This window comes from Hemitrygon akajei, chromosome 8 (genome assembly GCF_048418815.1).
Source record: "Hemitrygon akajei chromosome 8, sHemAka1.3, whole genome shotgun sequence".
Lineage (NCBI taxonomy): Eukaryota > Metazoa > Chordata > Chondrichthyes > Myliobatiformes > Dasyatidae > Hemitrygon > Hemitrygon akajei.
This window is the reverse complement of record NC_133131.1, coordinates 170,960,159-170,984,128: the sequence shown is the minus strand read 5'-3', so window position 1 is coordinate 170,984,128 and position 23,970 is coordinate 170,960,159. Positions and strand designations below refer to the sequence as shown.

The following is a 23,970-nucleotide window of genomic DNA, read 5'->3' as shown; positions in this document are numbered from 1 at the left end:
CAAGCAGAGTCCTGGTGAATCTTTTCTGCACCATCTGTGCATCCTTCCTACAACAGGGCAACCAGAATTGAATGTAATACTCCAGATGTGGCATATCCAACCACATCTGGAGGACATAATTTGTGGGATGATGGGATTGTTGCATTAAGTAACATTGACCCATACTCACTGGAGTCTGGTAGAATGCAAGATTCCTTCACTGAGACTTGGAAGATTTGGACAGGATTTGAGAGGGTAGTTGCCAAGAGGCTGTGTGTCTGAAGCTAACGAGTCTCATCCACTTGGGTTAAGATGAGGGGAAAAAATTATTTAAGTTTTTTTTATTTATTAATTGAGATACAGTACAGAATAGGTCATTCTGTCCCAGCAACCCCTGATTTAACCCTAGCCTAATCACAGGACAATTTACAATGGCCAATTAATCTACCTTTCAATATGTCTTTGGACTGTGGGAGGAAACCGGAGCACCTGGAGGAAACCCATGCGGTCACAGGGAGAACGTACAAACTCCTTACAGACAGTGATGGAATTGAACCCGGATCACTTGTACAGTAAAGCATTGAGCTAACCACTACACTACCGTGCTGCCCACAGCTATGCAGAGGTTGTTCATCTTTTGGAACCTTCCATCCAAGAGTGCCATTTAATGTTAGTTGCCGCTGTTGTAGTTGACGTGGACCTTGTTGTGGAAGTTCCCTGTTGCGTCTTCATCACAGATTCAGGGGAAAGACCAATGGGTGTATTAAACTCTCAAGTTATTGAAAGATAAGAGGATAGGAACATGGAGTTAAGGCCTGATTGACCATTTAGGCTGTTTGTATGCTTCGCGCATCTATTCCGTATGTTCATCCAGGAAATGATTACATAGCTTCTTCCTCTGCCAGTATACTGTGCCATTTATTAGTCAATATCAGCATTCATTTTGAGAGGACTAGAATATAAAAGCAGAGTTGTATTGCAGAGGCTTTAGAACCAATAGGCCAGACCCCATTTGGAGTATTGTAAGCAGTTTGGGGCCTTTTTCTCAGAAAGGATGTGCTGGCATTGAAGAGGCCCAGAGGAGGGTCACAAGAATTATCCTGGGAATGAAAGAGTTAACATATGAGGAGCATTTAATGGCTGTGGACCTGTACTCAGATGTTTTCTATAGTGATGGAGTCTAGGACCAGAGGGCACCTTCAATTGAGTATAGGAGTAAAGAGGTCCTTCTGCAGCTATACAGGGCCCTGGTGAGACCCCACCTGGAGTATTGTGTGCAGTTTTGGTCTCCAAATTTGAGGAAGGACATTCTTGCTATTGAGGGAGTGCAGCATAGGTTCACAAGGTTAATTCCCGGAATGGCGGGACTGTCATATATTGAAAGATTGGAGCGACTGGGCTTGTATACACTGGAATTTAGAAGGATGAGAGGGGATCTGATTGAAACATATAAGATTATTAAGGGAACTACAATACACACAAAAAGCTGGTGGAACTCTTTCAAGAGAGAGTTAGATGGAGCTCTTATAGATAGCGGGGTCAAGGGATTTGGGGAGAGGGCAGGAACGGGGTACTGATTGTGTATGATCAGCCATGATCACAGTGAATGGCGGTGCCGGCTAGAAGGGCCAAATGGCCTACTCCTACACCTACTGTCTACTGTTTATTGTCTATTATCCCTTTAGAACAGAGAATGGGAGAAATTTCTTTGGCCAGAGGGTAGTAAATCTATGGAATTCATTGCCACAGATGGCAGTGGAGGCAAAGTCATTGGGTATTTTTAAAGCAGAGTTTGATAGGTTTTTGATTAGTCAGGGCATCAAATGTTACGGGGAGAAGGCAGCCAAATGGGGTTGAGAGGGAAAATAGATCAGCTATGATGAATTGGCAGAGCAGACTCAATGGGTCAAAGTCTTCTGCTTTGTCTTATGGTCACATTTCAGTTGAACAGAAGCTCTTTAATCTGGTTTCTTCTTCTGTTTGAAATGTGGAGCTTTGTTGATGCTCTGCTCCCACCCTAAATCCTCACTGGAAGGCATCTTGGAACATAAGTATTCTGAGTGCCATTAGTCCAGTGCTGGATAAATAGAAAACTATCTCACAAAGGAACCAGCTTAAGGCCGGTTTCAAACTGGGCAGCCACAGGAGTTTTTCCGAGGGACCTGAAGGAATGCCATCATTATGAGAGTCTGACACCTTTGTTCAGCAATGTACTGATGTAGTATGCTGGGAATGGGAGAGGGTTGAACTGTAAATGAATGTGACGCGTCCAGTGAAGCAGTCTGATAGAGAGTGCTCCAGTTGCTATTAATGGAAGTCACTATTCATCCATATCTGGCACAGTCACTTTGATGTCACACTAATGTCCCTATAAAGCAGAAACTCACCCAGTCTCTGCTACGAAGATTGAACCAGCACTGACCTTCAGAATCGTTCCTTGAACACTGTTTGCTGGTGTTGTAGCAGATGGACCTTGTTTATATGTCTGCCCTGTTCTGTCTTTATCACAACTGGAACTGTAAGCACGCATAATCCCGATGTTTATAATTCTACAGATAACATCTTAAGTGAGATGATCCAGCCCTCTGTAACACATACAAAATAAGACCATAAATAGAAAAGTAGAATTAGGCTCCGCCATTTCACCATGGCTGATCCATTTCCCTCTCAGCCCCAATCTCCCACTTTCATAACCTTTCATGCCCTGACTAATCAACCTGTGCCTTAAATATAGACAACAACTTAACCTCCACAGCCACCTGTGTCAAAGAATTCCACAGATTCACCACTCGAGCGAAAGAAATTCCTCCTCATTTCCATTCTAAATTCTGAGGGTGGGTCCTCTGGTCTTAGGCTCCCTCACCAAAAGATGCACCCTTTCCACGTCCACTCTACCAAGGCTTTTCAACATTCGATAGGTTTGAATGAGCTACTGGAGGATCTCAGCAGGTTAGGCAGCATCTATGGAAAGGAATAAACAGTTGACATTCTGGGCCAAGACCCTTTATCAAGACTAGCCCTCTATGATCTAGCCCACTTATTTATTCTGCATTTTTTGAGTGTGTGGGTTTCCTCTGGGTGCTCTGGTTTCCTCCCAAGTTCCAAAGACGTGCCGGTTAATAGGTTAATTGGTCATTGTGATTGGGCTAGGGTTAAATAGGTGAGTTGCTGGGCAGTATGGCTCAATGGGTCAGAAGGGATGTTCCACACTGTATCTGTAAACAAAAATAAATAAATAAATACCTCGATGTACCATTGTAATAAAATGGTCTATATGGTTGGCATACAAAGCAAACTTCATCACAGTACATTGGTAAATATGACAGTAATAAAACAGTTTACCAAATTTACCAGTATAACCCAAATTGCCATGGAAAGAGAAAGGAAGTTGGACAATAGCCAGGGTGTTAGCTTAGCTTCTGAGAACAATGTAATAAGTTTTGATTTCATTACAAGTAACAAAACAATTTGCATTAATGTATCCAGCTGCTTGACACAGGGCAGCATGGTCGCAGCACCAGCTGTAAAATTAGGGTTCAGTTCCCACCCGTCTGTAAGGATTTTGTATGTTCTGGGTGCTCTGGTTTCCTCCACATTTCAACAACTTACGAGGTAGTGCTAGTAAATAGTGGGCTCGCTATGTTGGTGCCAGAAGTGTGGCGACTCACCTATGTTTCTTTTTGAGAGAAAGCTTGTTGCTCCTTCTGAAGAAATAACAAGTTTGAATCTTACATCTAAAAGTCAGTTTCTCCAGTACTACTTGAAAGCATCAACCTGAGGAGGGGGGAAATTATAACCTGTATTTCAACACATGTGGATAGGAAGGTTAAGAAGGTGCATGCTGTATTGGCCTTGGTCAGTTGGAGGATTGAGTTCAATAAGCATGTGATAATATTGCAGCTCTACAAAAACGTTGGTTAGACCACACTTGAAATATTGCATTCAGACCTGGTCACCTCATGATAGGAAGGATGTGAAAGCTGTAGAGAGGATGCAGAGGAGATTTACCAGGATGCTGCCTGGATTAGAGAGCATGTCTTATGAGGATCTAGGCTTTTCTCTTTGCAGCAAAGGAGGTGAAAGGCAACTTGATAGAGGTGACAAGATGATAAGAGGCATAGATAGAGTGAATAATCAGAGACTTTTTCCCAGGCTAATGGCTAATATGAAGGGGCATAATTTTAAGGTAATTGGATGAAAGTATGGGAGGGTGTGGTGTTGGAGGTAAGTTGTTTTACACAGAGAATGGTGAGTGCATGGGAAGCCCTGCCTGAAGGGTTGATAAAGGCAGATACATTAGGGGCAGTAAAGAAACTCTTAGATATGCACATGGAGGACTGTGGGAGGGAATGGTTAGACTGATCTTGGAGTAGGTTAAAAGGTCATCACAATATTATGGGCTGAAGGGCTTGTACTGTGCTGTAATGTTATATGTTCTAAGGTTTTCTGACTCAATGTTTCCACTGGAACTTGTAGTGGGGCAAGCTAGGATAGGATGAAGAATTTAGGTTCAAAAGAGGAAAAAGATGTGTAATCAATGGAGTAGAAAGGCAGGAGAGAAAGAGAGTGGCTATTACTGGAGATGCAAGAGATGCAAATGCTACAAATCAGGAGAAGCACACAATGACACTGCAGATGCTCAAATGCTGAAAGGCCTAGATAGAGTGGGTGTGAAGAGGATGTTTCCTTTGGTGGGGGAGGCTAAGATCAGAGGGCACAGCCTCAAAAGAGAGGGGTGTCTATTTAGAACAGAGATGAGGAGGAATTTCTTTAGCCAGAGGTGGTAAATCTGTGGAATTCATTGCCACAGACTGATGTGGAGGCCAAATCATTGGGTGCATTCAGGGCAGAGATAGGTTCTTGATTAGTCAGGGCTTGAAAGGTTATGGGGAGAAAACAGGAGGATGAGGTTAAGAGGGAAATGGACCACCCATGATGAAGTGACAAAGCAGACTCAAGACTCAATCGGCCAAATGGCCCAGTTCTTTTCCTATGTCTTCTGGTGTTATTGTCTTATAGTCAGTGGTTGAGGCAGCATCTGTGGAGGGAAATGTGTAGTCCACCATTCTGGAGCAGATTATAAGGTATTCTTCCTGCTAGTCCACTCCCAGAATCATCCTTTCTCCAGTAGCTGTAGGGAGCCAGGAGTCTATCAGAGGCTCCCAATAGCTCACCTCCCCTAAAGTTTCTATCTAACTACGTCATCTGCTGTCTAATGAGCCTACTCCAATGGCAGGTGATGCCGAGGTCCTGGAGTACCACAGTGCATAGATTTAGGCTTTGCTTCTGGTGCAGGGTGTCTATTGATCCAGCTTTGTCGAGCCTGATGCAGATCGCTTATGAATGTTAAACCAGCCAATAGTTGTACAGAAATCAGCAATCTTTTAGCAAAAGTAGTCAAAGTTTAAAGTTCAAAGTAAATTTATTATCGAAGTACATAGATGTACAACCCTAAGATTATTTTCTTGTGGGAATACTTAGTTAATCCAAGAACCATAATAGAATTAATAGAAGTCTGCACCCAATAGGAAGGACAGTCAACCAAAGTGCAGAAGACAACAACCTGTGCAAATACAAAAGAAAAAGAAGAAATAATAATGAATAAACAATAAATATTGAGAACAAGAGATGAAGAGTCCTTGAAAGTGGGAACAGTTCAGTGATGGGACGAGTGAAGCTGAGTGAAGTCATCACCTTTGACTTAAGAACCTGATGGTTGAGTGGTAATAACTGTTCCTGAACCTGGTGCTGCAAGTTCTGAGGCTCCTGTACCTCCTTCCTGATGACAGCAGTGAGAAAAGAGCATGGCCTGGGTGGTGGGGATCCCTGATGATAAATGCTCCATCTAGATGTGCTCACTATGCTCATATGGGTACAACACACATGCACCTGTTTATTCTCCTCATTAAATCTAACATCAATTTTCATGTCTAATGGTTTCCTGTTTTTTTTTGGTAGGTGTTGCTATCAGCACATATGCCAAATACTGCTACCGAAAGCTACAGAAATCAGCTCTGACTGGAGCAAAGAAGGTAAATGTGTTTCCTTATTCTCTTTCCTGATATGCATTGTACTGTATTAAAATGGACATGTAGACTTGTTTTGTTGGTTTTTTTGTTGTATCTATGGGAGGTCAAAACTGCCAAAGGTTTGAAAGGGCCCTCACTACATGGGAGACGTGTTGGTTAATGTCCAGGAGGTGATCACTTTGATGGCAATTTGAGCAAGGGATTCTGCTCTTCAGTCTGAACATAGAACAGTACATCACAAGAACTTTCAGTTTTATATAACCTCAACATGACTTCCCGACTTTTATACTCAGCATCCTGACAGATGAAGGTGTATAATGCGGCTTCTTTACCAACCTATTTACCTGTGTTGACACTTACAGAGAACTATAGATTTACACTCCAAGATCCCAATATCCATCAATATTCCTGAGGGTTTTGCCATTTACTGTATACTTCAAGTCATTTATATAAGGTATATCTCAAACAGCAGAGGTCCAGCACTGATCACCACTGGTCCCAGACCTCCTGTCAGAATGATGCACCTCCACTATTGCCCCTGTATTCTACTGCCAAATCAATTCTGAATCCAATCTCTGTGGATTTTGTGAGCTTTAATCTGGGTCAGCCTACCAGCATCCACTACTTTACCATCATCTGTGATTATTGCTGCCTTCTCAATAAACTCAATCAAATTTTTAAGGCATGACATATCCTGTACAGAGCCATGGCCACTATCTCTATTAAGTCCATAGAACATAGAACACTACTGCCCAGTATAGGCCTTTTGGCAACCCTTTAACCTATTCCAAACTCAATCTAAACTTTTCCTACTACATAGCCCTCTGCTATTCTTTCACGTGTCCCTAAGAGTCTCTTAAATGTCCCTAATGCATCTGCCTCTACCACCACCCCTGACATCCACACTCTGTAAAAAACCTACCTTTGACATCACCCCTATACTTTCCTCCAAACAGCTTAAAATTATGCCCCCTTGTATTAGCCATTTCAGTTTTGGTTAAAGGGGACTAGCTGTTCACTCTATGCCTCTTATCCTCTTCCACACCTCTACCAAGTCATTTCTCATCCTCCTCACTCCAAAAAGAAAAGTTCCAGCTCGCTCAACCATAGAACGTTTCCAAATGTGAGTCAGTCCTATCCTTATAAACATTAAAGATTAAAGATTAGCTTTATTTGACACGTACATCAAAACAAACATGCAGTGAAATGTATAATTTACTAATCCTGATCTGTACATATATTGACTGGCTGCATCACAGCCTGGTATGAAAACACCAATGCCCTTGAAGAGAAAATCCTACTAAAATTCATGGATATGGCCCAATCATCACTAGTAAAACCCTCCCCACTATCAAGCACATCTCCATGAAACGCTGTTGCAGGAAAGCAGCTTCCATCATCAGTGACCTCCACCACCCAGGTCATGCTCTCTTCTTGCTGCTGCCGATAGAAAGTAGGTACAGCAGCCCTACAGCTCACACCACAATGTTCAGGAACGGTTACTACCCTCAGTCATCAGGCTCTTGAACCAAAGGGGATAACTTCACTCACCCCATCACTAAACTGTTCCCATTTTAATGATTTTTCATCTCATATTCTCAATATGTGTAGCTTATTTATCATTATTATCATTATTTTTGTATTTGCACAGTTTGTTGTCTTTTTAACACTGCTTGAACACCAAGATTGATGGTGCGGTCTTTCATTGATTCTATTATGGTTATTATTCTATTTATATTGAGCATGCCTGCAAAAACTGAATCTCAGGGTTGTATATGGTGACATATACGTACTTGTGGTGAACTACATATACCTGTCTGGACACGCCCCCCCCCTGCTGACTGCTCCTGTGGCTCTTCCCACGGACCCCGGTATAAAGGCGATTGGAGACACAGCCCCGGCCTCAGTCTCCAGGATGTAGTGTGGTGGTCAATTGCTGCTTGTTCTTTCTTCCAGCCAATAAAAGCCTATATCTCGCCTCACGTCTCGGAGAGTTATTGATGGTGCATCAGCACTTTAATAATAAATTAACATGCTTTATGAGTCAGGTTTCCTTTCTGCACAATAGCTTGAGTAAAATTGTAAATTGGTTTGAGTGGTGGTGTGAAAATTTTAGCAAGATAAGGATTAAGGTCATTTCCAGGCAAGGATAGTTTACAGAGTCCTGACGAAGGGTCTCGGCCCAAAACGTCGACAGCGCTTCTCCCTATAGATGCTGCCTGACCTGCTGTGTTCCACCAGCATTTTGTGTGTGTTGCATAGTTTACAGATAGTGTGCAGTCAACCCAGACAAGTGAGGCCTCTGAAGAGAGGTCTTTGAAGAGTGTGAGTTCACTATGCACAGCAGGGGACTGGCACCATTTGGCAGATCAGGATGTAATCGAACGATGCAAGACATACTCCAACTAGAGGACCATTACTTCACTAATTTCAAAGTTTCTATTGACAGCTGATTTGTGAATGATGATTGACCTTGCAGATAAAGAATTTGAACATACACAGATTACCAACTGGTCAATTATATATAAAAATAGCATTTCTGTACTCAAACTTCCCACAACCTAAGGGCTCATGTTCTTGATATTTATTGCTGATGTATTTATTTATTATTATTTTTACTGTTTATTTTTTCTCAGCTCCAGCTGATAAAACCTGAGATACAGGCACAGCATTTGTCAATTGCTAGGAACTCTCGGACTGTTGTAGTGGTGTTTACTATTGTGGCTTTCTGAAGATTTACATAGATATTGCTGTGCAGTCCTAATTGGCTAAAGCCATTATGTAGTGATTTTGGGATGGCACCAGTTGTAAACATTACAATTGGGACAATATATAGCTATTATTATTATTATATCTTTCTTTAGTATTTGCAGTTTGTTGTCTTTTGCTCATTGGTGGTTTGACCATCCTGTTGGGTGTGGCCTTTTATTGATTCCACGTCCCATTCCCATTCTGATATGTCTATCCATGGCCTCCTCTACTGTCAAGATGAAGCCACGCTCAGGTTGGAGGAACAACACCTTATATACCGGCTGGGTAGCCTCTAACCTGATGGAATGAACATTGATTTCTCTAACTTCCGTTAATGCCCCTCCTCCCTTTCTTACCCCAATCCTGGTTTATTTATTTCCCCCTCCCTTTTTTTTCTCTCTCTCTCTGCCCATCACTCTTTGCCTGTTCTCCATCTCCCTCTGGTGCTCCCCCCTCCCCCTTTCTTTCTCCCTAGGCCTCCCGTTCCATGATCCTTTCCCTTCTCCAGCTCTGTGTCACTTTCGCCAATCACCTTTCCAGCCCTTAGCTTCATCCCACCCCCTCCGGTCTTCTCCTATCATTTCAGATTTCTGCCCCCCACCCCACTACTTTCAAATCTGTTACTATCTTTCCTTTCAGTTAGTCCTGACAAAGGGTCTCGGCCCGAAACGTCGACTGTACTTCTTCCTATAGACGCTGCCTGGCCTGCTGCATTCCACCAGCATTTTGTGTGTGTTGCTTGAATTTCCAGCATCTGCAGATTTCCTTGTGTTTGCGCTTTCATTGATTCTATTGTGTTTCTCATATTTGCTGTTAATATCCTCAAGAAAATGAATCTCAGGGTTGTAGATAGTGACATTTATGTACTTTGGTAATAGACTTACTTTGAATTTTGAAATTTTAGTTAGAAGAAGCAAATTGTGTTTTTTTAGAGATTAGCTTTATTTCTCACATGTACAGCAAAACATACAGTGAAGCGTGCCGTTTTGCATCAAATCAAATCAACAAGTATTGTGCTTGGCAACCCACAAGTGTCACCATGCTTCTGCCTCCAACATGGGATGCCCCCAGTTCAAAAATCCTAACCATACATCTTTGGAAGGTAGGAGGAAAATGGAATACCATCTGGGGTCAGAGAGAGGAAGTATAAACTCCTTGCAGACAGACAGCAGCGGTAATCAAACCCCAACCTTACATCTGGCACTGTAAAGTGATGATGCTAACTACTATTCTACCATGTTCACCCTCATTAATTGAATACCAACGTTATTATTAATTTGTATTCTGCATATTCTATGGTGTTTTGCAGGGATCTGTTCTGGAACCCCTCCTCTTTGTGATTTTTATAAATCAAGTCAAGTCAAGTCACTTTTTATTGTTATTTCGACCATAGCTGCTGGTACAGTACACAGTAAAAACGAAACAGTGCTTTTTAGGACCATGGTGCTACATGAAACAATACAAAAACTACACTGAACTACGTAAAACAACACAAAAAACTACACTGGACTACAGACCTACCCAGGACTGCATAAAGTGCACAAAACAGTGCAGGCATTACAATAAATAATAAACAAGACAATAGGCACAACAGAGGGCGGTAAGTTGGTGTCAATCCAGACTCTGGGTATTGAGGAGTCTGATGGCTTGGGTGAAGAAACTGTTACATAGTCTGGTCGTGAGAGCCCGAATGCTTCAGTGCCTTTTCCCAGATGGCAGGAGAGAGAAGAGTTTGTATGAGGGGTACGTGGGATCCTTCATAATGCTGTTTGCTTTGCGGATGCAGCGTGTGATGTAAATGTCTGTAATGGCGGGAAGAGAGACCCCGATGATCTTCTCAGCTGACCTCACTATCCGCTGCAGGGTCTTGTGATCCGAGATGGTGTAATTTCCAAACCAGGCAGTGATGCAGCTGCTCAGGATGCTCTCAATACAACCTCTGTAGAATGTGATGAAGATGGGGGGTGGGAGACGGACTTTCCTCGGCCTGCTCAGGAAGTAGAGACGCTGCTGGGCTTTCTTTGCTATGGAGCTGGTGTTGAGGGACCAGGTGAGATTCTCCACTCTTTTGGTGCTCTTAACGATCCTGAAATCTCATCTTTAATCACGGGCTCCAATACTTAACTAACCACTGAAGTCAGACTTAGTCACTTTCACCTCTAATTTAATTTTTTTCCCTCCCTCTGTTTAGAGAGAGTGCAGAGACATTTGCCAATCAAACCGAGGAGCCGTCAATGTTCAGCGGAGAGTGGTCACTCAGTGCCCTCCTGAAGTCAACGACCATCTCTTTTGTTTTATTCACCTTCAGAGACAGGTTAAGAACATAGAACATAGAATAGTACAACACATTACAGGCCCTTTAGCCCACAATGTTGTGCCGACCCTCAAACCCTGCCTCACATATAAACCCCCACCTTAAATTCCTCCATATACCTGTCTAGTAGTCTCTTAAACTTCACTAGTGTGTCTTCCTCCACCACTGACTCAGGCAGTGCATTCCATGCACCAACCACTCTCTGAGTGAAAAACCTTCCTCTAATATCCACTTTGAACTTCCCTCCCCATAGCTTAAAGCCATGTCCTCTTGTACTGAGCAGTGATGCCCTGGGGAAGAGGCGCTGGCTGTCCACTCTATCTATTCCTCTTAATATCTTGTACACCTCTATCATGTCTCCTCTCATCCTCCTTCTCTCCAAAGAGTAAAGCCCTAGCTCCCTTAATCTCTGATCATAATGCATACTCTCTAAACCAGGCAGCATCCTGGTAAATCTCCTCTGTACCCTTTCCAATGCTTCCACATCCTTCCTATAGTGAGGCGACCAGAAATGGACACAGTACTCCAAGTGTGGCCTAACTAGAGTCTTATAGAGCTGCATCATTACATCTGTGGACATGTACCCCCAGATCCCTCTGCTGCTCCACACTGCCAAGTATCCTGCCATTTACTTTGTACTCTGCCTTGGAGATTGTCCTTCCAAAGTGTACCACCTCACACTTCTCCGGGTTGAACTCCATCTGCCACTTCTGCATCCTATCAATGTCTCTCTGCAATCTTTGACAATCCTCCACACTTTCTACAACACCTCCAACCTTTGTGTCATCTGCAAACTTGCCAACCCACCCTTCTACCCCGACATCCAGGTCATTAATAAAAATCACGAAGATCAGAGGTCCCAGAACAGATCCTTGTGGGACACCACTAGTCACAACCCTCCAATCTGAATGTACTCCCTCCATCACAACCCTCTGCCTTCTGCAGGCAAGCCAATACTGAATCCACCTGGCCAAACTTCCCTGGATCCCATGCCTTCTGACTTTCTGAATAAGCCTACTGTGTGGAACCTTGTCAAATGCCTTACTAAAATCCATGTAGATCACATCCACTGCACTACCCTCATCTATATGCCTGGTCACCTCCTCAAAGAACTCTATCAGTCTTGTTAGGCACGATCTGCCATTCACAAAGCCATGCTGACTGTCCCTGATCAGACCATGATTCTCTAAATGCCTTGGGGTTTTCCTTTACCCTACTCGCCAATGCCTTCTCATGACCCCTTCTTGCTCTTCTCAGCCCCTTCTTAAGCTCCTTTCTTGCTACCCTATATTCCTCAATAGACCCATCTGATCCTTGCTTCCTAAACCTCATGTATGCTGCCTTCTTCCACCTGACTAGATTTTCCACTTCACTTGTCACCCATGGTTCCTTCATCCTACCATTCTTTATCTTCTTCACTGGGACAAATTTATCCATAACATCCTGCAAAAGATCCTTAAACATCGACCACATGTCCATAGTACATTTCCCTGCAAAAACATCATCCCAATTCACACCAGCAAGTTCTAGCCTTATAGCCTCATAATGTGCCCTTCCCCAATTAAAAATTTTCCTGTCCTCTCTGATTCTGTCCTTTTCCATGATAATGCTAAAGGCCAGGGAGCGGTGATCACTGTCCCCCAGATGCTCACTCACTGACAGATCTGTGACATGACCCGGTTCATTACCTAATACTAGATCTAGTATGGCATTCCCCCTAGTCGGTCTGTCAACATACTGTGACAGGAATCCATCCTGGACACACTTAACAAACTCTGCCCCATCTAAACCCTTGGAACTAATCAAGTGCCAATCAATATTAGGGAAGTTAAAGTCACCCATGATAACAACCGCGTTATTTTTGCACCTTTCCAAAACCTGCCTCCCAATCTGCTCCTCGGTACCTCTGCTGCTACCGGGGGCCTATAGAATACCCCCAGTAGAGTAACTGCTCCCTTCCTGTTCCTGACTTCCACCCATACTGACTCAAAAGAGGATCCTGCTACATTACTCACCATTTCTGCAGCTATAATAGTATCCCTGACCAGTAATGCCACCCCTCCTCCCCCTTTTCCCCCCTTTCTATCCCTTTTAAAGCACTGAAATCCAGGAATATTGAGAATCCATTCCTGCCCTAGTGCCAGCCAAGTCTCCATAATGGCCACTACATCATAATTCCATGTATGCATCCAAGCTCTCAGTTCATCACCTTTGTTCCTGATGCTTCTTGCATTGAAGTATACCTTTAAACCCTTTATTCTGCTGCTCTTTCCTCAAAGCCTCTCTATATGTTAGATCTGGCTTTACTCCATGCACTTCTTTCACTGCTGTATCGCTCCGGGTCCCACCCCCCTTGCAAATTAGTTTAAACCCTCACGGACCATGCTAGCAAACCTACCTGCAAGGATATTGCTCCCCCTCGAGTTCAGGTGCAACCCATCCAATCTGTACAGGTCCCACCTTCCCCAGAAGAGATCCCAATGATCCAAAAATCTAAAACCCTGCGCCCTGCACCAACTCCTCAGCCACGCGTTCAACTGCCATCTCCTCTAATTCTTACCATCACTATCACGTAGCACTGGCAGCAATCCTGAGAACGCCACCCTTGAGGTCCTGTTCTTCAGTCTTCTGCCTAGTTCCCGAAACTCACACTTCAGGACCTCATCCCTCTTCCTGCCTATGTCGTTGGTACCAACATGTATCACGACTTCTGGGTGCTTTCCTTCTCGTAACAGGATGTCATGCACCCGGTCAGAGACATCCCGGACCCTGGCACCCGGGAGGCAACAAACCATGCAGGTGTCCTTCTCACGTCCACAAAATCTCCTGTCTGCTGCCCTGACTATAGAGTCTCCAATGACGACAGCTCTCCTCTTCTCCGTCCCATCCTTCTGCACCACAGGGTCAGACTCAGTGCCAGAGGCTCTGGCACTGTGGCTCATACCTGGTCGGTCATCCTCGCCAACAGCATCCAGGACGGTAAACATTATTCAGGGGAATGGCTACAGGGGTGCTCTGCACTACCTGTCTACTCTCCTTTGCTTTCTCCCCTCGGACTGTCACCCAACGACCTGCTTCCGGCAGCCTAGGTGTGACTACCTCCCTGTAGCTCTCATCTATGACTGCCTCATTCTCCCTTATGAGTCGAAGGTCATCCAGCTGCTGCTCCAGATTCCTCACACGGTCTTCCAGATTGCCCAGCCGCAAGCTCTTCTGGCAGATGTGACTCTGCGGGAGAGGGGAGTTCCCCCAAGCCTGCCACATCTCACAGGAGAGGCACATCACTGTCTCAGAAGGCATTGTAATGACTAACTGGGAACAAACTCATCCTCCGCCTCTTCTCGTCGAAGCCTCTCGAGTCTAAGCCTCAAATCTCCACTCCTTCACTAACCCACCCAATCACTGGCTGCTTTCCACAGGTTGTTGGCTCTACACCAGTCCGCTAGCCGCTGCACCTCCTCTCTGTATGCTGACTCGTCATTCTTGCTGATGAGACCCACCACGGTCGTGTCATCGGCAAACTTAATGATGTGGTTTGAGCTGTGTGTTGCAGCACAGTTGTGGGTCAGCAGAGTGAACAGCAGTGGACTGAGCACGCAACCCTGGGGAGCCCCCGTGCTCATTGTGATGGTGTTGGAGATGCTGCTCCCGATCCGGACTGACTGAGGTCTCCCAGTCAGGAAGTCTAGGATCCAGTTGCAGAGGGAGGTGTTCAGGCCCAGTAGGCTCAGCTTTCCAATCAGTTTCTGAGGGATGATTGTGTTGAATGCTGAACTGAAGTCTATGAACAGCATTCGAACGTATGTGTCTTTTTTGTCCAGGTGGAGGGTGATGGCAATGACGTCGTCTGTTGAACAGTTGGGACGGTACACAAACTGCAGGGGGTCCAGTGAGGGGGGCAGCAGTGGTGGAAGTGGATACAATAGGGTCTTTTAAGAGCATCTTAGGTAGGTACATGGAGCTTAAAAAAATAGAAGTCTATGCGCTAGGGATATTCTAGGCAGTTTCCAGAGTGGGTTACATGGTAGGCACAACATCTGGACCAAAGGGCTGTAATGTGCTGTAAATTTCTCTGTTCTATTAAAACAGTGAACTAGGCTTCTATTTCGCACAATTATGAGGTGATTTAATTGAAGAATTTTAGACAACTAAATGATTTAATGGTGTCGAGAAAAGCTCTTTCCTGGGTGAGTCTGTTCAGATCATAACATGAAGTTAAAACCAGGCAGTTGAAGGGCGATGTCACAATCATTTCTTCACACAACGGTATAAGTGAAGTGTGAGATCAGTTGAAAATGTCACAATTGAGAAGGTTGGACTTCTTTTGATTAAAGGTACAGTATTCAGAATTAGATATGTGGCATTTATTTAGTCACCACAACTCCTAATGTAATTGTGGTGTAACACACACAAAGTGCTGGAGGAACTCAGCAGGTCAGGCAGCATCTGTGGAAAGGAATAAAGAGTCAACATTTTAGGCTGAGATCCTTCTTCAGGATCTTTAGGTTTCCAGCATCTGCAGAATTTTTTCTGTTTATGATATGCTCATGTAATTGTGGGTGGCAGGGGGGAGATATGTCTCAACCAAAGGAGGTGTAAGGCACTCTTACCCTCCACTAGCCTGCAGATCACTCTTGGGGAAGGTGTGGCATCTGCCTAGTCCTCCAGTCAGGGTCACGTGAAGCCTTGGGACCAGGTGGTGGATGATCGTATGAGCAGCCGGTGCATATCACAAGTCCTGGTTATGTGACCACTGACACCAGGCAGACAATCTCTGAAGAGTATTGATAATGGCTGGGGGTCACCCATCTTGTAAAGACACTGCCAATGGCAAACACTTCTATAGAAACATTTGCCAAGAATGATCATGGTCAAGACCATGATTGCCCACGTCATACAACACGGCACAAAATGAATGAATGTAATTGTGGATTAAGTTTTAGGAAGCAAATGGATATATACTTGTTCATATATCCCTAGATTCTACTCTGCATTTACTCTCAGCTTTGGTAGTTCAAGTTGAAGTTACCTCCATTTACTCTCCAAGGGCTTCACAAAATTTGGATTCTGTCAATGAAAATCCAAAACAAAAAGAACCACTGATGCTGCCTGGCCTTCCAAGTTTTTCAGTATCTTCTATTTTTTTGAGGATTTTAATTGCAGGAATCCTATAATCAGCCCGCTGAGGGAAACTGAGTCAGTGCACATAGTCAGAGCCAGTTGGGGTGAATAAATCAGAATCAGAACTAAGAGATTAGTTTTATTTGTCACATATACATCAAAACATACAGGGAAATGTGTCATTTGCATCAAATCAAATCTGCAAGGATTGTGCTGGGGGCAGCCACAAGTGTCAACATGCTTCCAGTGCCAAAATAGCATGCCCACAACCCACTGGCCCTGACCCGTAGATCTTTGGAATGTGGGAGGAAACCAGGGCATCCAGAGGAAATCCACATGATCACAGGGAGAATGTACAAACTTCTTAATAACCGTGGTGGAACTGAACTCCGATCTTGCAGCTGGCGCTGTAATAGCGTTATGCAAACTGCTACGCTGCCATGCAACCCAAAAGTTTCTTATCACTGACAGATGACAGGCAAATGAAAAGAATAAAAATCTATAAAGTACAAAAGTAGTAGAAAAAAAGGAAGATGCGTTGTTTATGAGTTCATGGAGCAATCAGATATCTGATGGCACTAGGGAAGAAGCTGTTCCTAAATATCGTGGGTCTTTAGGCTCTTATTACTATCAACAAAACGTACTATATGTCTTCTCTAGGGGCGGCATTTTAGTGTAGCAGTTAGCATAATGCTTTACAGTGATAACAAGCAAGGTTCGATTCCCAACACAGACTGTAAGGAGTTTGTACGTTCTCTCTGAGACCACATGTCTTCCCTCCAAGTTCTCCGGTTTTCTCCCACATTCCAAAGATGTGTGGATTAAGGTTAGGAGTTTGGGGTCACGTCATGTGCTGAAAACATGGCACAACTTGCAGAATGTCCCCAGCACATCCTTGGACTGTGTTGGTTGCTGATACAAACGATGCATTTCACTGTATGTTTCAATGTACATGTGAAAAATCAAGTTGATCTGTTTTCTTGTTAAGATGATTTGTCCCAGATGCCTTGGATAGGATTCAGTTACCCCAGCTGCCTGGAGCTATGACACAAACTACAGAACAGGTTCAGGGGGCAGAACGACTTAACCCTGTAACTCTTTCTGATGTTTATGGGGGAAGTGATTAACCTGCTCTCTGTGAGGCACACTGATACAGAGGATTGCAGCTGGCCACTGAAATCAATGAAAAGTTATCCTCTCCAACAGGACGTAATCCTGTCATCCCACATTCGACACTTTGAATGCCAATTTCCTACACATCAAACAGGAGAAAGTGATTGAAATCCCTGACCCGGGAGTTGCCTTTAATCTGAGTTTATAAACCCCTCTGTAATGAGGAGCAAAAGGCCCATCCCGCAGAACCTGAGACTGCACTCTGGATTTACGGCATTTAATTGCTTATTCAAAGCAGAAGTGGGAATTGAATTAGACACAATCTTGCTGATTTACTCGGCCAGGTTTGAATTTACCCGTAAGACCATAGGAGCAGAATTAGGCCATTTGGCCCATCAAGTTTGCTCCGCTATACCATTGTGGCTGATTTATTATCCCTCTCGAAAAAGACTATCTATGTCACTTATGACCTGTAGTATCTAAAACAGATTATATGTCATCCCAAAGGATGTAACATGAGGATCTATATAATTCACCTTTAGTGCGGATAGAAGGGATAACACAGAAACTGAGCCATTCAGCCCATCAGTTTTCCACAGTCCTCTCCTATCTCATCACTTCAGAATCACTGTCCATTCATTCCCCTCTCATGCACTAATCCAGCTTTCTCTTAATCCATCTAAGATGTGTAACAGAGAGGAGTGTCTTTCTGAATTCCCAAATGCAAGTTTATACCCAGAGTTTTCTCTTGTACTTTCTTACATATGGACACTGGGTGAAGCAGCAATGTTATTTAGGAGTTAAAAGACAATAAATATAATTGTTCTTATTCATTTTATAACATCACATGTTACAAAATATGATAGTGAAGGTTAAGAGGAATCCAGACAACCACATGTATGGGCAGGGAATGGGGGGATACGGATCATGTGCAGGTCAAATTTGTATCACGGTCAGCAGAGATGTGATGGGCAGAAGGGTTGTACTATTCTGTGTTCCGTTTCTGAATGTACAGACAGTATTGTGTGTACTTAAGAATAATATCCAAAGGATAGATGAGTGTTTTATTAATGGGAAGTGAATTATTGTCATGAGGAGACTGTGAAATAAGCAAAGGAATTGCAGTGTAGCATCTGTTTTTTAACTTAAATGTCTGGATTGCATCTTCAGCTAGTTACTGGAGTATGAAAGGATCTAAATGCAGAGTGATGTGTGGATGAACCTGAGTATATTCAAGAAAGATAAAGATTAGCTTTATTTGTTACATGTACATCGAAACATTGAAACATCCAGTGACACAAGAGATTCTGCAGATACTGGAAATCCAAAGTAACACACACAAAATGCTGAAGGAACTCAGCAGGTCAGGCAATATCTGTGGAAAGGAATAAAGGGTTGATGTTTCAGACTGAAACCCCTCATCAGGACTTGCAGTGAAATGCATTGTTTGCATCAAGTCAAATCAGTGAGCTTATCCTGGGGACAGTCCTCAGGTATCGCCATGCTTCCAGCACCAACATAGCTTGCCCATATTTCACTAACCCTATTGTGAATGTCAGTGGAATGTGGGAGGAAACCAGAGCACCTGGAGGAAACCCACATGGTCAAAGGGAGAACGTACAAACTCCTTACACACAGGGGTGGGAATTGTACCCCAAACAGTGACCACTGGCGTGATAAAGTATTGAGTTAACTGCTACACTGCCTTTGTGAAGAAGTTAATAGTTTTATCAATTGTTAACACTTGAAAACCTGTTTATCTATTAATTCTAACCAGCTCAGTGTAGTGCTGATCACTATTCTGCAAGAATCCTGTCAAACTGAATTCTTGCTGATTAAACTGTTGGAATTATGGACTGTAGTCTCGTGTTGATGGCTTGTCTTGTTTAGTACTTTGTCCCAGAAAGCATTCAAAATTCAAAGTTTATTTATTATCAAAGTACGTACAGTTGGCCCTCCTTATCTGCGAGGGATTGGTTCCGGGACCCCTCGCAGATAACAAAAAACGCGGATGCTCAAGTCCCTTATTCGACCTGTCTCAATACGGTGAACCTTAGGACCCAATGGAACCCTGGGCCTTATTTAACCTGCCTCAGTGCGGTGGACATTAGGACCCAACAGAACCCCAGACCTTATTTAACCTGCCTGAGTGCGGTGGGCATTAGGACCCAGCGGAACTCCAGGCCTTATTTAACCTGCCTCAGTGCGGTGGACATTAGGACCCAGTGGTAGAGCTCTGAATCCGCAATGTTTCAGTTCACGAAAATAATCACGATCATGGTTGAAAATAAAGTGGAAATAATAAAGCGATCGGAAAGAGGTGAAACGCCATCAGTCATTGGAAAAGTATTAGGCTACATTGGTCAACGATCGAAACAATTTTAAAGGATAAAGTGAGAAAGGCTCTGCCCCGATGAAAGTTACAATTATTACTAAGCAACACAGTGATTTAATTATTGGGTTTTTGATCCTCCACATCAACCCGGCATGGTGGAGAGCGCACTCGGGAGCGGTCTGTCACTGGATCGAACTCGGCACTGAAACATACATTCTTAAGCGTTTTATATGCATAGAAAGGTAAAATATATACTATATACTAAGACAAACGTTTGACTAACCGTTGCTAAATAGTACCGGATGTACCTGTTCCGACTTACTGAGTAAGAGAACTTCCAATGTTTTTCGATCCCGATCCACAATAACCCACGCACATCCTCCTGTATACTAGATTACTTATAAATGTAAATGCTATGTCAAATAGTTGTTATACTGCATTGTTTAGGGAATAATGGCAAGAAAAAAAGTATGTACATGCTCGAACAACAAGTGCTGGAAGTTCCGGGTTTTCGCGATTTGCGGTTGGTTGAATTCGCAGATAAGGAGGGCCGATTGTATACAGTATACAACCCTGAGATACATACTCCCGCAGGCAGCCACGAAACAAGAAACACCATGGAACCCATTAAAACATCAAATACCCAACATGCAAAAAAAACCAAATTGTGCAAACAGCGAGCAAGTAACACACAGAATATGAAACACCAAACCACGGTCCAGGAGTGACAGCCACTGAGTCAGTTCAGCTTGGTGCCATATCGATGTCTGTAGGCCTCAGCCGCAGACCAGCGTGACCAACATAGACATCCTGCAGACAACTCACGAAACTACTTCTTTTAAATATACTTCTCCTGATCTGTGATCAATTACAGTCGGTAACTTCCAGTTTAATTATGCATACTGAGCCAAGTGAAGCGCCTCGATCAAATCTTGCAAATAGCCAAAAAGAGTAAGCAGAAACACATAGAACATAAACCAAAGAGTCTTCCAAAAGTAAGTCGGCGGAGTACGTTCAATACTGAGGACGTTAAACACCAAGAATACGTACACACCGCTGGAAGAACTCAGCAGGTCAGGCAGCATCCGTGAGAAAAGAGTAGCCAACATTTCAGGCCAAGACCCTTCATCAGGAATGGGGGGGGGGGGGAAGAGAGGGCCGAAGCCCAGTAATAGAGATAGGGGAGGGGGTTGGGCCTAGAGGCACCAGGCGAAAAACCAATCAGAGGAAAGATAAAGGGGCGAGGTGATAAACATGAAAGAACTGTAGAGATAAAGAAGCAGAAAGTTGAAAGGGGAGAGAGGCAGAGAGGGACCTGGGATAGGGGAAGGGGGAGGGGGAGGGAATTACCGGAAATTGGAGAATTCAATGTTCATACCACCAGGCTGGAGGCTACCCAGACAGTAGATGAGGTGTTGCTCCTCCAACCTGAGTTTGGCCTCATCATGGCAGTAGAGGAGGCCATGTATGGACATATCTAGATGGGAATGAGAGGCAGAGTTGAAGTGGGTGGCAACCAGGAGGTCCTGTCTATTGTGACGGACGGAGCGTAGGTACCCGACGAAGCGGTCCCCCAATCTGCATCGAGTCTCATTAAACACCAAACCGCAGGTTTGCCCCGAAAAGAATCCCATGCCATGAGCCGTGCCATTGGGGCGAATGAACCCAAGGCATCTGTGCCTGTCTCCAGCAGCAGCACAAAGGAGGCCAGTCAAATGCAGGCAGATGGCACAGGACACCTGCTTGCCTTCCACTCCCGTCCTCATCAATTTCACTTTTGCTCATCATTTTAGTAGGCAAGGAGTAACAGAGCCAACCATGGGTTCATTAGGAAATGATAGCCACGTGCTCTGTTCTCAATCTTGCCGAATTCCTCAGGAGATAGCAAAAGCACCAGATCACTCAGCTGGGACAAAAATACATCATTAAAATAGATCACAATTCAGGAGCAGAAGGATATTCAAACGAAGAAGCAGTGGTTTTGTGAGCTGTCTGCAGGATGCCGTCAATGGTCACGTTGATCACTGGCACCATCTTGTTCCAGATTGTTCCAGGCACTCAGAGAATATAGGGGAAATTGCTGACAGTGTTATTGTGTGAACATTTGAAAGGTTCACTGTGAGGGAGATCAGAAATTGAAATAGTGATGCGCCCAGAACTCAGAGTGGTACAGGAAGGCAAAGTCATTGGATATGCCTTCTAGTGAAGGACGACAGTCTGTCATTGAACAAACTGAACAATGAGAAAATAAACAAAACATGTAATTGTCTTATTTTTGTAATATAGTGTTGAGATTCATCAAACCTTTGTGCTTCGGATCACTTCAGCTTATTGTTCTAGGCTGCATATAGTCCTAAAGCAGGGAAAGAGACCCTTCAGTCCAACTGGTCCATGGTAGCCAAGGTGCCCATCCAACCTATAGTCCCATTTGCCAACATTTGGCCCATATCCTTCTAATCCTTTCCTATCCTTGTAGGCCAAGTATCTTTTACATGTTTAAATGTACCTGTCTTTCTGGGTGGAGAAAGGTTCCCCTCAAGTTCCTATTAAATCTCCTCCCCTGCCCTCCACTTTAAATGTATATCCTCGAGTTCTTGATTTCACAACGCTTGGGAAAAGACTGTGTGCTTTCACCCTATCTATATCCTTCATCATTTTATACACCTCTAATATCTAAAACAAATGAGATGTCATTCCAAAGTCAGATTATCATCATGCTCTTGTGATTCTGTGTTTAATTGGAGCTCTAGTTGCTGATATTGCTTCTGCAGAATCTCTTATTAAATATATAAATTATCCCATGGTAGTATGACACTATTACAGCTCAGGAGTTCGGAGTTCAAATCCCACGCTGTTCTCCAAGTCTTCCCTGTGGAATGCGTGGGTTTTCCCCAGGTGTTTTGGTTTCCTCCCACAGTCCAAAGACATACTGGGTGGGTTAATTGGTCATTGTAAATTATCCTGTGATGAAGGTTAGGGTTCATCAGGGCTGTGTGGCTGCTCGGGCAGCATGGCTCAAAGGGCCAGAAAGGCCTGCTCTGCTCTGTATCACTTAGTTAATAAATTAACTAAACTTTGTTCATCATATATATATAAAGATTATATGTGTAATATTCTATGTGTGTGTGTCTGTATATATATCTATATGTGTGTGTGTGTGTGTGTGTGTGTGCATGTGCATGCGCGCAGACACACACACACGTCATTTTATATAAGACCATTGACATGAGCAGAATTAAGCCATTTGACCCATCAAGTCTGTTCTACCATTCCATCATGGCTTATTTATAATCCCTCTCAGTCACATTTTCCTGCCTTCTCCCATAACTTCTGCCGTCCTGACTAATCAGGAACCGATCAACCCTGCTTTAGATATACCCAATGACTTGTCCTCCACAACCATCTGTGGCAATGAATTCCATAGATTTGCCACCCTCTAGCTAAAGACAATCCTCTTCATCTCAGTCAAAATGAATGACCTTCTATTCTGAGGCTGTGCCCTCTGGTCCTAGACTGCCCACCTTAGGAAACATCCTTTCCACATTCACTCTATCTAGGCCTTTCAATGTTCGATAGGTTTCAATATGATCCCTACTCATTCTTCTAAACTCCAGTTGAGGACAGGCGAAGGATTATCAAATGCTCGTCATACATTAACCCTTTCATTTCCAGAATCGTTTTTGTGAACCTCCTCTGGACTCTGTCTAATGCCAGCACATCTTGCTTATCCAACGCCCTGGGAAAGGTTTAACTGCTAATGTAATGGCTTCTCTGTAGCTGCAGGGTGTTTGGGTTATGACTAGAGATAATGGTGGCTTTGGAATGTGTGGCATCCCATGAGGGGAGCAGTTTTCTTTCTTGTGTGCCCGAGAGTGGGGAATTTGCGGGTTTTGTTCGGGAGAAGATAGAGAGGGAAGATGTCAGAACGGGGAAGTCGTAGACTGCAAGACTGAGCGGACTTGGAATGGGGTTGGGAGTCGACGACGCCCAGGGGAAATCGATGGAGATGAACATATGGGAAAACTGTGAGCCCCAACGTGCATATTACACTGTTTCATAAAAATTGGCCTTTTTTCTTCTTGTTGTTTTTACTAACCCTATAGTCAAATTAAGAATTATAAAGCTCAATTGTTTAATTGCATATTGAAAATGTTTGTTATTTCGTGGTACAGACTCGTTACAGGGGAACACATCATGCAGCATCCACCCAATAAGGATTTCTCAAGTTTGGCTGGGCAAAAGGCTGTCTTCCCCTAGATTAACGAGGCTGACTGAACCTGAGGGTTACACTTAGATAAGATACACTTAATCTGCTCACAAGTGGGACT

At 43.8% G+C, this 23,970-nt stretch overlaps 1 protein-coding gene across 2 annotated transcripts in view; it reads left to right on the top strand.

The window, feature by feature from the left end:
* Positions 1–23,970, top strand: part of arhgap39 (Rho GTPase activating protein 39) — a 610,426-nt gene that overhangs the window by 490,021 nt on the left and 96,435 nt on the right. For both annotated transcript variants that reach the window (XM_073055077.1, XM_073055078.1), the window contains one exon: positions 5,938–6,011. In XM_073055077.1, coding sequence (XP_072911178.1) covers positions 5,938–6,011 — 74 coding nt within the window. The remainder of the gene's footprint in view (positions 1–5,937; positions 6,012–23,970) is intronic.